Source organism: Entelurus aequoreus, linkage group LG03 (assembly GCF_033978785.1).
Source record: "Entelurus aequoreus isolate RoL-2023_Sb linkage group LG03, RoL_Eaeq_v1.1, whole genome shotgun sequence".
Taxonomy (NCBI): Eukaryota; Metazoa; Chordata; class Actinopteri; order Syngnathiformes; family Syngnathidae; genus Entelurus; species Entelurus aequoreus.
The window spans coordinates 54,451,066-54,468,966 of NC_084733.1; the positions used below are offsets into that span (position 1 = coordinate 54,451,066).

General features: G+C 41.4%; 1 protein-coding gene across 3 annotated transcripts in view; it reads left to right on the top strand.

The window, feature by feature from the left end:
• The window catches only part of LOC133646626 (reticulon-1-A-like), a 47,420-nt gene extending 29,611 nt beyond the window's left edge, over nucleotides 1-17,809 (top strand). The window contains exons 2-9 of one of the 3 annotated variants that reach the window (XM_062042196.1): nucleotides 2,048-2,752; nucleotides 3,128-3,799; nucleotides 15,421-15,628; nucleotides 15,724-15,862; nucleotides 16,209-16,278; nucleotides 16,543-16,589; nucleotides 16,670-16,728; nucleotides 16,987-17,809. In XM_062042196.1, the coding sequence (XP_061898180.1) occupies nucleotides 2,048-2,752; nucleotides 3,128-3,799; nucleotides 15,421-15,628; nucleotides 15,724-15,862; nucleotides 16,209-16,278; nucleotides 16,543-16,589; nucleotides 16,670-16,728; nucleotides 16,987-17,029 (1,943 nt within the window). In that variant the 3' untranslated portion in view covers nucleotides 17,030-17,809. Of the gene's footprint in view, nucleotides 1-2,047; nucleotides 2,753-3,127; nucleotides 3,800-9,334; nucleotides 9,624-14,044; nucleotides 14,172-15,420; nucleotides 15,629-15,723; nucleotides 15,863-16,208; nucleotides 16,279-16,542; nucleotides 16,590-16,669; nucleotides 16,729-16,986 lie in introns of those variants that run through there. The other 2 variants (XM_062042197.1, XM_062042198.1) reach the window with 2 other exon arrangements.
• The last annotated feature ends 92 nt before the right edge of the window (nucleotides 17,810-17,901 follow it).

Consider the following 17,901-nt stretch of genomic DNA (forward strand, 5'->3'; position numbering starts at 1 on the left):
AGACTGGCCTGCCTGTAGTCCAGACCTGTCTCCCATTGAAAATGTGTGGCGCATTATGAAGCCTAAAATACCACAACGGAGACCCCCGGACTGTTGAACAACTCAAGCTGTACATCAAACAAGAATGGGAAATAATTCCACCTGAGAAGCTTAAAAAATGTGTCTCCTCAGTTCCCAAACGTTTACTGAGTTTTGTTAAAAGGAAAGGCCATGTAACACAGTGGTGAACATGCCCTTTCCAAACTACTTTGGCACGTGTTGCTGCCATGAAATTCTAAGTTAATTATTATTTGCAAAAAAATAAATAAAGTTTATGAGTTTGAACATCAAATATCTTGTCTTTGTAGTGTATTCAATTGAATATGGATTGAAAAGGATTTGCAAATCATTGTATTCCGTTTATATTTACATCTAACACAATTTCCCAACTCATATGGAAACAGGGTTTGTACAGTGCAGCGAAGATACAACAAACTCCCTTCTTGTCTCTCATGGACACACACCTGTTGTTTACTTTGGACTAGCGACTGCACAGACATCAAGGCCGCGGAACAGAGACACACTACGGGCTTACACACACACTTGCAACCACAAAAATATACGCCACACATACAACCCCCCGCCCCCAACCCAACACCCTTGACGCAAAATCCCATAGGGGTGATGAATGGATGGTCAGCGCCTGAGAGCTGCGGCCTACCATCATGACCTCGCATTCCCTTCCCTCTGTTGCTAGATTTCTTGAGATGTATGTTGTAATATGTATATGTGCTTTGCTATGGAGGTTTTTTCCCACTCCAGACTGGGCCCCCTTAGGAGCCCAGTCTAGATTGTATTTTTTTACTCATCCTTCCCCAGCGTTTTACCTTTTTGCCATCTTTTACGGGGCGCCTTGTGGCGACCCATCAGCGTTCCTGTTCTGTAACCATGGACACTGTTTGTTTTGTCTAATCTTGAACGGGTTTGTGCTGAAAACAAAGTTTCGTTGTACTTGTGCAATGGCAATAAAGACCTATCTATCTATCTATCTATCTGTCTCATTGCAGATTAGAAAAACTGCCTTTTCCTTACACTGAACAAAAAGAAGTCATATGTCCACTGATGTTTTAAAACTCTAAACTCTGAGTCTATTTTACGTTTCCCCAACAATTTCGCCATTTTTTTCTCTCGTGCACTAATTGACTGAAAGAGCATGCACGTGATGACGTCATGTTATCGATGGGAAAATGCATTTTTAGACAATATGATTTGCCTGAGCGGTTAGGAGACCCCGAGAGTAACAAGCGGTAGAAAATGAATTGATGGATTGGCTTGAAAAGACAGATTAAAAAAATAATAATTTAAAAGAAAAAAATATTTTTATTTTTTTTTACTCGGGACTAACCGCGGGCCGGATTTTGGACGCGGGCTGTACTTTGGGGACCCCTGCCTTAAAGGTATATTTTAGCTGAAAACTTTGATCAAATTCTATATTTGACAGTGTCATTACACGTCTTATCAAGTTGCTCTAGCAATACCTCAGTGGTTTGCTAAATTTAATTGTACATTATTATAAGACATATTGTATCATCCTTTTACGATAATAGGATATGTTAATACAATTTTGCAGATTGGATATCAAGCTACAGAAACAGACTCTTCTGTACCCCCCATTTCTCATATTTGGCATGTTTGCTTATGAGTGTCAACTACAGTACATGCATGCTACAAGTTTTGTAAATCCTAACCTGATTTGCGCATGCGTGATCATATTGTGGTTTTAGTAACAGAGAGATTCAAAGTTTGCAGACAGTCTGCAGGATTTAGACATCAGTCTGTGGGTTTTTGTTAGATGAACAATCTCCCTTTGTTTCACAGTGGACACATGCACACAAGGAGCCTCTGTTAAGCATCCCCTCACTAAGCTACACAACAGAGCGCCCAGTCTGACTATGTGCCACTACGAAAGCTGCGTGATTATGACGCTAACAGCCGTGTGACACAGCGCTGTCAAATTTACGCCTATTCTTTTTAACTGGTTTCCTCCTTTTTCATCATGTTCTCATAGGTGACCCCATGTCAAGCCTGTTTAGGAATCCTATGAATGATGACGGTGACGTGTACACTTCTCTGCTGTCCAATCAAAGCTTCACATCTGGACGAGAATCATCCTACCTGTCCGACCATGTGAAGGTCTCCTCTGGCTCCCCCGACTTAGACCACTTCTCCAGTGACACTTACAGCTTCAACTCTGGCACCAAGAAGACCATGTCCGACCTGTCCCAAGACATGCCCAAGTCTCTGATGGGCTTAGAGAAGACAGAATCGTACAACTACATGGATATAAGCCACGGGGATGAGCACCACAACCACAGCCTGGTGGACACAGAATTGACTGGGAGTGAGTCACTAGGCTGCTACATGGATAAAAACTCTGGAAGAGATGAAGAAGAAGAGGAGGAAGAGAATTTAGGCCCAGCCCTGGGCTCCCACTCATTCCCCTATGTGGAGGAGCCATCTGATGAGGAACTGTCTGACTACCGCTCTTACCGTAATCTGGGTGGAACGCCACAATCAACCAGTCCTGTAAAGATCACTTTGACCCAGTCGCAGCCACCAGCAGCCAAGGCTGAGCCTCAGCAGCTCCCCCTGCAGGGCAGTGGGGCTGATCGAGAGAACATTTTGAGTGTGGGCCTAAGGGGGGTTCCTACTGTCACCCTGTCAGAACCAGAGGATGAAAGTCCAGCATCCACTCCGAATGAGTCACCTACACGTAAGCGCGCACACACACACATTTACTCAATTAAAGGTCCAATATTATATTATTCAACAATTTTAAAGAAATCTCAAAATGTCCTGTGCCTGTGCACAAAGAAAGGTCCAAACAGGCATGCTTGGAGAAGTGTGGTGTGAAAGAAACTTAAGGATGAACTAATTCAACATAGTTCTTCTGGATGATAGATATGAATTTTGAGTGGCACAAACCTTGTAGAAAGTCTTCCCAATAGAGTGGAAGTGTAGCTGATTCCTTATTATGAAACAACCAAGTGTCCCAATACTTTTGCCCCTGTCGTAAATATAAACATACTGTTGGTTATTTTTTAATGCAGACTTTAATACATTTTTCCACATATTTCTTTGGGAGCAGAAAAAGACTTCTCCTCTCATGACATGTTCAACAATGACCCAGTGAAGCCTGCAGCTCCCAAAAGTGGTCCAGGTCCACAGGCAGGCTACAGGGACCAAGAGGGTAGCAGTGCAGAGTCCGGAGACTCTGAGATAGAGCTGGTGTCCGAGGAGCTTTCCAAGGCCAGCAGCAACCCGTTTGCTGAGCCTCCTAAAATCAAGGCTGCCTTTAACCAGTCCAGCAGCCCCTTCGACAACCCCCCGGTGTCCAAGGTTGGTTTTGGCCTGGCTGGAAACCATGCTCCACCTACAACCTACAGCATTCTGCGTGAAGAAAGAGAGGCGGAGCTTGACAGCGACCTCTTCATTGAGTCTGCATCAGAGGAGAGCCCGAAGAGAGAGCAGGGCGTTGGGGCCTCCAAACAGGGAGCCGTGAGCCCTCCCTCTCCCCTGGTTCCCAATGCCCCTCCTGCCCGCATCACCCCGACTGAGCCCCCTGTCTCAGATAGGGCCAAGACCCAAGTCAAAACAGAGGAAGAACGCCTGAACAAGCCCAAGCCTCCTACTGCTGCTGTTCCCCCAGAGGTACGTCCAGAGAGATCCTGTCAGGAGGACAAGAACACAAATGAAGGCAAAATAGACTTTGGGAAGTCGGCTGCTTCCTTCCTCCTGAAAGGGTTAAACAAAGAAAAAGGTGAGGGTGACAAACACTACTGCACTAACAACACTAATATTATACTGTCCAAAAAACGTACCTTTGTTCTGCTGTTTTCAATGACCTACTGCAAAAAACAAGTCAAAGATGGTCTATATGACAGCACTATAGTGTTTTTAGGGATCTGCTGCAAAAATGTTAGTCTTCTCCAAGTTTTTTTTAACTAAATTCAAGGGTGTCATTCTTGGGCTGGATTTGGCCCCGCTGGCTGCCAGTTGATTAGCATTGCTGTAAAGGCTTTCATTATACATTGCATTGTTGGGTGATAATTGGAAAGCGGCTGAAATTTGAAAACAAATTTTATATAATTATTGATGTCAAAATTGTTACAGTCAGATTAATCCCACTTTATAATTTTGATTGGAGTAAATGACAATCACAGATAAATATGTGATTGCATAATTTAAATTAATGGGGACTTATGATGGTTTTCCTCTTTTCTGACTTATAAATGTTGTTACAATGTTGGATACTTGTGTTAAACAATGCCAAAGTGCCAAAGCATAAGATCAGTGTATTTGAGAGTGAGCTTGCACACAATTTTGGATGCATCTAAGAATGCAGTGTTTTGCAGTATTTTTTTTTACAGTAGCCAATTACAGTACTGACATCACAGATTGAAGGATGTACTTATGTGGGCATCCTGGTGTCTGCTGTTAGCCAGCCTCCTTACCCTCTTATTCCTTACGTTTCATAGCCTCCCACCTGCTCTGATGTCTAGAAAATAAATACTTCTGTGTTCATTTGTCCACAACATTTTATACTTGATTGTTTTGTCTAAACAGACTAGTACAAAGTTGGAATAGCTGCCAAACTCTGATGAAAAAGTCAGCGCCATTGTTACATTACTAGAAAAAAATATAAGAAGGTAGAGGAAATAAAAGTGAAGGTAGTATTAAGTATTATTTTGCGACATGCAGCGACATTAATGCTGCTAAAAGCTGCTTTCTTTATGCAGCTCAGTAAGTCTACATTTTGACCGGTGAATCTATATATTGTTTATGAAGTTTATTTTCGACCGTGTCTCAAAAATGAATAGCAGTGATGTTAGTTTTCAAGATTCGATTTAAACAGTGTACATTTACAAAATATATACATTTGAAAACTTTTGGAGAGGATGGGGCGTGGAGGGTTTCGTTTGTAATTTAAAGGAAACACCTTCACACATAAACTGTTGACATACACAGAAAGTGGGTTATAGTTATAGTTATAGTGTGACTGTAGAGCAACATTTACCCAAAATTGATTGAATTTTATTTTGAAAACAAGCATATTAGACTTGCAATTGAATTAAGCATCTGTGGAATGTTGCAGAATCCTTCAACACAATGTTCTATGTTGGGAAAACCCAAAATATCTTATTTGAATAGTTATTTTCTCAATTATGACATTTTAAACTAGAATAGACAAAATATAATTATTCAAGCTAAAATTAACATTATGATGTAAAGTCAATGACTAAAATAAGATATGATAATAGCTCTCAAAACTAGGGACATTTCTAGAAATAAAATTGTAAATCTTGGCAAGTGGCAAATAATTTGCAGTGTACTGGCACAAGTGGTGGAAAAGTGTATACAACTAAGTACCGCTGCAGCCCATACGGACCACAGCTGAGAAACAGATATTTTTTGGCGGCCCTTATGTAGAGCTGGTTAAGAAATACTGATCATGACGACAAGGAAGTGTTTTAAATGTAGATTAAAATCATCATAGTTGCCCTTTAACTTAAAAAAGACCCCAGTATTTTGACACAAAGGCAATCAGGTCAGGTCAAGATCACTGACAGCATAAACAACCGTGCCACCTTTCAGGTAGGCATCCATGGTTAAGGTAATGGTATGCTTAACATGAATTGCGTGATTATGCTGCGTTCATACATGATTAATGTAGAGCTGTCAAGTGATTAATTTATTCATCATATTTAAGTTAAGTTAAAGTACCAATGATTGTCACACACACACTAGGTGTGGCGAAATTATTCTCTGCATTTGACCCATCACCCTTGATCACCCCCTGGGAGGTGAGGGGAGCATTGGGCAGCAGCGGTGGCCGCGCCAGGGAATAATTTTTGTTGATTTAACCCCCAATTCCAACCCTTGATGCTGAGTGCCAAGCAGGGAGGTAATGAGTCCCATTTTTATAGTCTTTGGTATGACTCGGCCGGGGTTTGAACTCACAACCTACCGATCTCAGGGCGGACACTCTAACCACATTTATCACACTATTGATCTGTGATTAATCATGATTAATCACTGGTTATTATTTGGTTGCATAAATCAAATTTGCTTAACAAAATACACCAATATTTGAACACGAATACAATTATGTAGTCACAATATCTATCATATAGGAACGTTTTTTAAATGTTTAACTGAACTGCAAGTCATTGATTTGCTCAAAACCTGGTCACATAAAGTATAGTAAGAATTAAGTGCACATTTTGAAAGTCTTTGCAATCGTTTTGCAAACAAGGCACATTTACTAATCGATAATGTAGTAAACACACTCAAACAACTCAATATGCAGTGTCTGTTTTTGTCAAACTATCTTTTTCGTTTGTTAATTTCTTCTGTTATTATTTGTATTAGCTTCTGTGTGTTCTCTCCTGGACAAAACACAGTTGTATCATCTGCAAATAATACTAATATAATATAATAATATTATAATAACACAATTTTTTTTCCCACATGCATTGACAGCTTTATATTAATTCAGTATTTTATGTGATTAATCACACGTGTTAACACCTGAACTTTGACAGTCCTAATAACATATTTTTTTACACTTAAGTAATGATTTGGAGTTCATGAGAAAGTGTGGTCATAGCTTCTTTTGTTAAAGAGTATATTGCACATCAGTATCACAACATTGGTTCTGTTGCTGCTGTTAAGGAGCAAACTGCTCAGTCGTCATTAATACCGCCTATGTATGGCAAGTGTAACAAGCATGAGTAACAAACATACAAAAGAGTAAGCGTAGCGAGATAAAGCGGCTGTATGCTGACCACTCATACTCAACCTACAATGCAGTTATTTAAGTTAAAAGTTAAAGTACCACTGATAGTCACACACACACTAGGTGTGGTGAAATTTGTCCTCTGCGTTTGACCCATCTCTTTGTTCCACCCCCTGGTAGGTGAGGGGAGCAGTGAGCAGCAGCTGTGGCCACGCTCGGGAATAATTTTGGTGATTTAACCCCCAATTCCAACCCTTGATGCTAAGTGCCAAGCAGGGAGGTAATGGGTCCCATTTTATATTGTTTGGTATGACTCGGCCACGGTTTGAACTCACAACCTACCGATCTCAGGGCGGACACTCTAACCACAAGGCCATAGCAGGCTTTTGGCATCTTGTGAAGATAACTACTGTATATCAGAAGGTTGCCTACAGCCACAGCTGTAAAATGTTATAATTAGACTATAGCCCAGGCACCAGGCGACACTAATACCCTTATATGCAGATTAAAATGTTGACATGTGCAAGTAATACATCTCAGATGTTTACAGTTCAAGTGCAGTAAATCTACACCGTGGGAGGAGAGGTACAAATACTGCCTGTAGTCCCCCATAGTTGTCATGGTTGTGTCATACATAGAACAACTTTGAAAGAATGCAGACATTTTTTCCACATTCCCATTAGGAACTTATTTTTTAAATATTTGCAAATTAGGATTGCAAAACTGTGTTGGCGCATGAATGAATGGCTAAAACAACACAAACACACAGATTTTATTTACATCCTGCAAGCTACTGCACGCGCGTTGTTGCGTTGACAAGGTCACAAACTACACCATCTTGTTGAGTGGTAAGACCTTACCCAGCTGCTGTGCTCCTCTGTGCCAGGGGTGTGTGGGAAGTCCATTTTGTGAGTCTGCTTCCCCCTAGTGGTGCATATGATGGAGAAAAAGCAGAGTCCTTGATTTACATCTTATACTGACCATGCAAAAAAGGCAGACATGAACAAACAGAATTGCAAACCCTTGGAAAAGTGTTCTTGTCTGTCAGTGTACAATGAATGCAATTCAGAGGCACAGAGAGAATGCATCTGGCGCCTTAAATGACTTTAAATCCTGGAATTAGGTAAGACAAACAGTCAAATGGAATTCACTCAGTTTAAGCTGCCCATTTCATGTCAAATTGTCTATTTTTTTAACTATTGCCTGTTCTTTCTGGCCCAGTTTACATAATCTCAGGATGTCAAAAGTGGGGCAGACTCCTTAGGCGTCTTGAGGGATCATGCTTGTATATCATATTGTTTGTCAGCTATGAAATGTTTTTTTGGTGCGGGATTCAGCCTCTTAACAAAGAAGATGGATATAACCACTTCCAAGTCCAACATAAGGTATTTGGTGTGATAAATGTTTTTAAATTCTACTGATAACTCCATCTGTTTTGTTTTCTCACAGAATGTTCTGGAAAAACAAAAACAGGTCACATGTATGTTTTTCCACTGCTAGAGGGCGCAGTGTATCTTTGTTCAGCATTAGAATGATTGGTGCTTCATCCTCAGTTGCCATGGCAACAATGGGGGTGGGGGCCCTCAGCCTGGCTCAGAGAGATGTGTTTTTTCCTTTTTTGTTAAGGGGGTGTTGGCAGCAGGAAGGCTGCAGTGAACAGAAGGTGTGAGGTGCGGTCGCCTGCAGGGGGCAGGGGTGGGCTCTTCTAAAAGCGTCGTATGTTAGCACCTTCAGTATACATCATTCTTCAGTGATCACACCATCGTGACTGGCAGTTTCTCTTGCATTTCATGTATGACTCAGGCGCAGTTTACGTTCCATTTGCGGTAACTCCTCTGGAGGAGTCGGACATCCTCAAGGCAATAAACAAAGAGTGTTGTGCTCTAGCTCGCATGCACAATGCATGTCTTCTTGTATGAATTATTGAATAAGAAGCACTTCTCAGTAAGTCATCATGGGGAGCTATTTGAAGCATTCACTTTAAATACAGTCAGCTCAGGTTGTCTTACATATTCATCCTGCACAGGGGTAGGCATTTTCAAGTTTTTAAATACTCATAGCAGCTTTCGTGTTTACCAAAATGCCATCCATCCATCCATTTTCTACCGATTGTCCATCTCGGGGTTGCGGGGGTGGCTGGAGCCTATCCCAGCTGCATTCAGGCGGAAGGCGGGGTACACCCTGGACAAGTCGCTACCTCATCGCAGGGCCAACACAGACAGACAAAATTCACACACTAAAATGATAACCCATAATTTTAAGATCTATTTCCAGAGCCAATATCATTATCCTACACTAGATATAATGCTTTGAAAGTTCGACAGAGCACCAGCCTCCCACACCTTGTGTCTGTTAGAAGCTCTGGGCTGGGCTTTTGTTGTGAAAAGCTAGGCTATCATCTCTTTTAAGACCAAAAGCCTTACCCCCGTGCACCCTCTTGGCCCTGTTGGCTATGTATTGCATGGCTGTTTTGCTGCAGCAGCGACTGTGTTTACAGTTTGCCACCCTCCTCCCCTGCTAGCACACACACATTTCCCGCCCCTGTGGATTCACAGCATCATTGTGAGAGCTCCACCAGTCGTCAGCATCCGGAAAGCCTCTCCATCCATCCTAGCACCCTCCCTCCCGTTTTCCCGCTCTCCCTCTTTGTTGCCTCGGTTGCGCTCTTGCATCCTTTTCCCTCCATTCATGCCTTTTCTGCACAGAGGAGGTGCACAACGAAGCAAGCGGACACCATAAAGAGCCAGAAAGAAAAATAGAACAGGGACAAAAGTGTTCACCAGAATGCAGGCCGCTGCAGACGTGACCAAGAAGGAAAGCTCCTGGAGCAGCTGGAAGGGCCAGGGTACTTGCTTGGATTTTTGTATTTTGATTTTTTTGTTTCTGGTTGATGTAGCTCAAACATCAAAAACCATTACCCTTGTGCATGAGCCGTGTTGATTGTGCTTTGCATGTGTGCATTTGTTATAGTATCGATCAATGTGCACGGACACACCCTGATGTCACATCAATTGTGCTGTGTGTGTGTGCACTGTGCACAAAACAAAGGAAGAGCATAGGTGTGAGATGTATTGCATGTATACACAGCAGCTTGCTGACAGATGTTCATGTTGATAAGGAGGTAAGACATTTGTTATTTAGCAAGCGTGAAGTGGTGCTACTCTTACATGGCGTAGGCACCATCTTTTAGTGTTGCGTCGTGCACAAGGGCCCGCACAGACAAGACTGTCTCTATGGTAACCAGGGCACACCCATCACCATTACATCAGCCCTATCTCCTTGGCTACCATGACACTTTGGGGAGGGGTTAAAAAACAAAAAGGGACCATGTGAGAAAATGACATCCTTTCTTCTACACTCAGATTTTAGATTTTGATCTTACAAGTTTCTAATGCCAAAATAATTAGTTCTGCGTGTGAATGAGCAAGTTGAATTTGTAACAGATTGATGTCTGTGTCAAGCGACCACCTATAGGATGCATTTACAGCCAAATGATTAGCATCATCACATCAGCGAGTATTTCCTTAAAGACTGACCTCCAGACCTGATAGGTGCTGGGCCCCAACTAATCCCTGGGTGCACTGTCCATTTGAATACATCTGACATTTAATTATAATGTACATCATTTTATTAGAAAAATGTGATCTTTCACCCTTATAAACACCTTACCCCTGATAGATGCCTGATACTCTCTGCGGTTTAGTAAATAAACACCATCAGCCATTACAGTATTTATGCTTAGTCATTGTGTATGCCCTGAAACTGTCTCACTGCTGTTATCTGACCACAAGTGTTTATATTAATACAGCCGTCATGACAGGATCTCAAAATACTGAACCCATGTACTGCACATTCAAATTTCCCATACAAGCAATATTAAATGTGGCAAACACATCACCAATTAAGTGCAATTAAGTAATTAAGTGCTTTGGATGATTCTCTGCTGCATATATGTAAGATTTAACCAAAGAAATATGTGGTTTTATTTTCAGTTCATTTCCATAAATGAGTGATGAGATGTTTAGATATTCTATAGTGATATGACACGAATGCTCACTGCTTGTCATGTTGATGCATGAGTCGGAAATAATATGAATTGGCCAGGAGGAAATGATGGTTATGGTTTAAAGGAGAACTGCACTTTATTTGGAGAATTTTGGCTCTCGTTCACAATCATGATAAAAGACATGACGACATGTTTTTTTGGGGCGGGGGTGGGCCGTTATGCATTCTAACTGGTAAATAAACGTAAATAAAAGTCTGCTTACAGCGGAGTCAATGGGAGGTCCTTTATTAAAAGTCAACTTCATTTACATTTCGTGACTTGAATATTAACCAAGTATTAGTGATATTGTCATAAGTGCTAACGCAGACAAACTATAGCGGCGCCGTGATCACTAGTGTGTCTGCCAATGTTTACATCATCGAGTGGGAAGGTGCTTCTTTGTTTCCTTTGCACGTGAAAGTGTATTCTAGATCAGTGGTCCCCAACCACCGGGCCGCGCTGTACCGAGCCGCGCAAGAAATTTAAAAAAACAAACAAACAAAAAAATTGTTTTTGTTTTTAATTATTATATTATATAATTATATATCAATAAAGATCAATACAGTCTGCAGGGATACAGTCTGTAAGCACACATGATTGTATTTCTTTATGAAAAATTTTTTTAAAAAAATAATACGGTCCGTGGGACAAATTTTAAAGCGTTGACCGGTCCCCAGCTACAAAAAGGTTGGGGACCACTGTTCTAGATCATAAATCATGCCTCTCACCTAGATAGTAGAAGGACAAAGATGTAATGCGACATGTTGGTACACTTTGACAGCCAATTTATACCTGGAAATGGCGAGAACGACAAGAAAAGACGCTGGGTTACCCCCTTTTCATCGTGAGGATTAGGAGTAATTTTCTATTTAAAAGAGGAATCGAGTGGTAAGGTGCTTCCTCGTTTCCTTTGCTTGTGAAAGTTTATTCCAGATCATAAATCATGCCTCTCACCTAGCTAGTAGAAAGACGAAAATATAATCAGACATGTTGGTACATTTTGAAAGCCAATTTAGACCCGGCAATGTCGAAACGACACGAAAAGATGCTTGGTTTCAGTCCCCTTTTCTTTGTTAGGGTTATGAGTAATTTTTCATCTAAAACGGGAATATAACAACATTCTGTCAGTCGGCATCCTAATGACAGCCGATAATACACTGTAATTAATGTTTGTTGGTTCTCATGAAGTCTGCAGCAAGTAGAAATTAGTGATGTAGTGGGGGGGGGGGGGGGGGGGGAAGCGAGCTTTGTAATGCTTTTTTAAAATTAATGCGCCACATATGCTTAAAATGATCAAAATATGTAAATATTAAATGTTAATATTAATGTTCCCGTTACTACAGTACATATGTATACTTACATCATGTATATAAAACCCCAATGGATGTGTTTTGATGTTTTTAAAGTCTTTTATAGGCAGAATAGAGCGACTTCCATAGGCTCCATTGTAAGCAGACTTTTGATCGAATTTATTTACTATTTAGAATGCATTAAAAAAAACATGTGTTCTTGTCTTACATAAGGATTGTGCATGATAGAAACAATTCTAAAAAACCTGCAGTTCCCCTTTAAACTTATTCCAAACACGCATTCAGTTACAATATGATACGTTACATTTTTCCAGTTTCTCATAACATGTCCGAAAAAGAGTATGAGGTAGCAGAGTTTATTTAATCTTACTCCATTCCCAGTTCATAAAAAATACTAACACATTTATTCACTTCCTGTTCTCAATTTGTACACAATTTAAATCCATAAATAATAAAGTTCTCAAAAACTAATTAAGTTGTGAATTACATAATGATATGAATTAGATTATCAATTTTGTCAATAAAGATTAAAATTTTCATCAGGATTTTTTATTCTTTCTATTGCATCCACAAATTAAGATGAATTCAATGTAAAAACACTAATTGATAGTGTTGTATTGTTGCTGCCATGACTAAACTACCAGCCACAACATTAGGTACACCTAATGGGGCGGCATAGCTCGGTTGGTAGAGTGGTCGTGCCAGCAACTTGGGGGTTCCAGGTTCGATTCCCGCTTCCGCCATCCTAGTCACTGCCGTTGTGTCCTCTGGCAAGACACTTTACCCACCTGTTCCCAGTGCCACCCACACTGGTTTAAATGTAACTTATATATTGGGTTTCACTATGTAAAGCGCTTTGAGTCACTAGAGAAAAGCGCTATATAAATATAATTCACTTCACTTCACACCTACATCATTATTAAATGCACCATTTGGATACAGCTCTTAGATTGGATGTCAGATTATGCAGGTGTATCTATATTATGGTGGTTAAGTGTGTATCTGTCCATGTTTTATATATAATGTGAAATTTTGATATTTTAAGGCACACAAGCTTAAGATAGAAAATTGCTTGGCAGCAGAAGTCCTATTGCATGTTTGCCCACCCGGGCTAATGACTTGTTTGAGGCCACAGGGATGTCTTCAGTGATTTAATGAGGTCAGGCTAAACTAGTTTCACTACAGAAAAAAAAGGAGTGAGATTCATGTTCTTGTCACGGGTGATAATCATTGGCTCTGGTTTTCTGTGTGTGTGATTATGATAGGTGGAAGTCCGCGGACAGTGCCTGACCAACAGTGGCTTAATGTTCATTCTGTATGAAATGAAAACACTTTTGTCTGTGTAGTTCAGTTATTGCATTAAAACAAAGCACAGGCACTTAATTTTCACTAAATCTAAAATAGACCGCTTCCCGTTTTCTTTGAAACATGCAGGTTTTGTCATGTGAAGATTAACAGACCTCCCTGTTAACCCGTCTTTGTTCCTTTGTGCTCCAGTTAAAGGGAGTGGCTGTCTTTAACGGGGTGCACACACTCATTAGGTTCCTGTGTATCCCCCCGATTCAAACCATGTTAATCTCTGTTCCCAAAGGAACGTCTCTTTTCCCTCCCTCCTCTGCGTGATAAAATGGAGCACAGTAGCCATGGTAACTGCATCAGGCAGGTGCTCGGCAGACTCTTGCCACCAGGCCATTGTGATGTAGCAGTGGATCATGGCTACAGTGTATACAATGTGTTTTTTTACATGTGAAAGCTAGTTTTAAGTGTTGATTTTGTGCTTCTGCACGTTATCCGTGGTGCTACCTGAGCTTAAAGGACCACAGTGCTTCTTGAGCAACCTAGTCCAATAGAGGCCCCCCTTAAAGCACTGTCGTTCATCAGACAGTTGCTGATAGGCTACCGTGATTGGAGTTCCTCCTCTCCTGTGCAGAGGAGGGGGATCACACAGACGGCCCTCCAACCGCACTCGGCCAATGCTCTCCTTTTGTCTGTGAATAAAGCAGCTGCTTCTTTCCCTGCTCAGCCATGGGAGCCGCAGGTCAGTACACGCTTCAACTAAACTAAGCTAAAGGTTGTGTGTCTGCAGTGTATGTGTGGCAGCTGCTTTGGCTTCTGTGTGTTGTGTGTGAAGTGTACAACTAATGAATGAGGCTTCCCACCTGTGCATGTGTGCTCCTCTCACAGCATCTCCAATAAGCTCAGTTTGGCTTCACAGTGAGTGATGGTGGATCTTCCCACACCTCCTGATGACGTTCATTTCATAGATATGCAACATTGCTGCTTCCTGAGAAGATAATAGTACACACATTATTTGAAAGTAGTGGGGTCAGTTACATTGTGCGCCCACATTGCCAAATTGCGTTTAAAGAGACCGTCAGTATGGCCGGCCCTCTTTGGACTCTACAGATAAAGCAAAGATGGCCGTCGCCACTATGCAGTTCACAGGTCCATGGCTAAAATTAGAGCAGGCAAAAAAGCAGTTGGACAGCTTAGGGAGGACAAGAAAGGCAACCGAGGGATTTGTCTCACAAGCAGTTCTCTCCTCGACACATTATCATGACAAGGTTCTGCTTGCACCCAAAACCTCATCGCTGGTCAACACCAGTGGATACATTGTCAACAGGTTATTGGTGAGGCGGGGACTTTAGGGGAGGTAATAATAAAATTTTTATAACATCTGATCCCATCCTCTGGAGCGCTAACTGCAAATATTGGAAAGCATGGTTATATTTGGAGTATCAAGTTCCTTCTTGAAGTGTCGTCATCCATCACTGAGTTGCTTATCAGTGTGACCATGTCAAACTAAACAGTTATCTAAAAAAACTGATTGTGCTCCAATATTTTGCCAACCACAGGTCAATCATTAATTCCCCCACCCCCCGCAAATTGTGCAGACGTACCCTCAACTGCAGTATGGCTACCCAGTTTGGTTTATTTGGAGTGGATGTTTATGTACATATGAGAGCGCACCAGGTGCTCATGGTGATAAACGTACCATGATCATCTGTTATCTCATCAAAATGGGGGGAATGTACAGTAGATACTTATACATCATACACTGTAGGATGGAATTTTGAGGAATAAAAATGTGTTTTGACCACAACCAAGCAACAGCTGAAGGACATTGAGGTTTGAACATACTCCATGTGTTTGCCTCAGTTGGGGGTTTGTGTAGCCTCCGCTGCTAAAGTGGCTCACTGATTACTACCTATCAAAGTGTCCAGTGAAGAAATGACAGGGTTTGTGGGTCCTAACCCTGTTTGTCTATGTCACCCTTCCCCCTAAAGCTATTGACCTGCTCTACTGGAGAAATGTAAAGCAGTCGGGGGCCGTGTTCAGCAGCGTGCTTCTGCTCCTCTTCTCCTTGACCCAGTTTAGCGTGGTCAGCGTCGGGGCGTACTTAGCCCTAGCCGCCCTCTCTGCCACCATCAGCTTCCGCATCTACAAATCTGTGCTCCAGGCTGTGCAGAAAACCGATGAAGGGCATCCTTTCAAGTGAGTGAACCATCACCACCACACAAACAGTGCCTTCCATTCAACAGGTCCACATATCAACAAATCATCTTTCCTCCCCTTTACATTACATCCAGAGCCTACCTGGAGATGGAAATCTCTCTATCCCAGGACCAAATTAGCAAATATGCCGAAAAGATCCTGGTTTACACCAACACCTGCATGAGGGAGCTGCGCCGGCTTTTCCTCGTTCAAGATCTGATCGACTCATTGAAGGTTTGCATCCTTTTTTTCCTACTTTTGGCACTGGTGCATAATATTTCCTTAAGCCTTGTTTCCGCCAAGCAATACAGTGACGTCAGAAAAAGAGGACCAAAGTTACTGACCGGTACCATCCCACCTTTTGGCACTCCATTAAGATGCCAACAGCAGTGGTATGGTATCAAACGGGTGGCACTATTTACTGTACATGGCTCACCATCGCCTCTTCACAATCTCCAGTATTCCCAGAGTGACGAGTATGGTGGAAACATAGCTCATGGAACAATTTCTTGTGAATTTCATTATCGACCTATGAAAGGAATAAAACTTACTGTAAATCTTAAAACATATTTTTGTTTAGTTTGCTGTGCTGATGTGGCTCCTGACCTATGTTGGCGCTCTCTTCAACGGACTGACACTGCTCATCCTAGGTGAGGTCACCGTGACTCACAATGTCTCATTCGCCCACCAGCATTGACTTCATGACCATTATTTTGTGGTACATACATATTTAAATCGAGAGTGATAGATGTGAACTGAATACACTACAGATATTATTAGCTCTTTTATGTAATCGTAAGTGGGGCAGTCTTTTCAGTGTGTTAGGTGCTATAATTGCTGAACGTGTACTGTAGTTGTGGATGTTTATTTTACAAGATCTTGGTTTCCTTACGGTTTGTTTTATGCGCTTACAGCTGTGGTCTCCATGTTTACCATGCCAGTGGTCTATGAGAGACATCAGGTAAGGATTGTGTGCCTTAAAACTTCAAAATACAGTAAAAATGGTACCCCAAATTTTAGAAACTTTTTCTTCCACTTCAGGCACAGATTGATCAATATGTTGGACTAATACGGACCCACGTCAACTGTGTGGTGGGAAAGTGAGTGTTTCATTCATACTATTCTTTGCAGCAAATGAACCTTCTGTCATTTGCTGGACACAATCCAAGTGTAAAAATAGCCCTCTACTGTTGCCAGACATGCAGTTTTAGAATTCATTTTCCTAATTTAGTAAGACCGAACATGTAGACTATATTGCGTTCCATAAATAGAGAGGATAGAGCAGCGGGCGCTTTGCAGCCACGGACATTGTAATCCTATTTGAAAACATGCAATTGCTACTTGTTATCTGTGTCCAGGATCCAAGCAAAGATCCCTGGGGCCAAAAGAAAGGAGGAGTAGAACTCAGTTGACTCACGGAAGAGGCTCACTCACCCTTTAAGAGCCTGGTCACCGTCACGTGGGGCGTCATGCTTTTGTCATCTTGGTGTTCTCTGAAAGCATCCACTGAAGAAGCCTTCACCCTGCCATGTACACACTAACACACCATCACACATAAACAGCACTAGGTAGACACGTTCACAACTCCAAAAACTAAAAAAGAATAAGACATTTTTTGTGTTGCTTATTCTAAAGTGCATGAAGTCAAGCCTTGGGTAAATATTTGATATCTTTTGTGATGTTTTTTGAAGGCCACGCTAGAGTTTTGCTTTGCAGTGCTCACCACAAACTAATTGGTGTGGCACAAAAAATAAATGATTAAGCTGAAGTGGTCACAGTCTTGCTCCGTTGCCAATGTTTGCTGCTTCATGTTCAAGTAAGCAGATGGGGCTTCTCTCAGTATATGTCAATATATATAAATATCAACAATAATTTCCTTTTGGTGTTTCCAAGCACAAACTAATTTAAGAATATGCGTCTTAGATGTGGTATTTGTAGGGTTTTTGCTTTTGTATACCAATAGGGAACAATACACCCGCTCATATTATGGGTACTGTTGTACAACTACTATGAAGACAAGGAGTATCTGCTGATACTAAACTTGTTTGAATAACTGTCAAACTTTGTACTATGTTCTACTATACTCTGTAGTTCTGTAGACCCTGGACTCTTACTATTTGCACTTACACTATGTATTTAATTACCAGAATAAGAAAAATAAATGTACCTTGATGGATACCATTTCCTTGGTCGGCTTACTGATGGTCATGTACCTGTTGGTGATGAAGGAACCCGACCACGTGAGTGGCAACAATCAAAGACTACACAGGTTG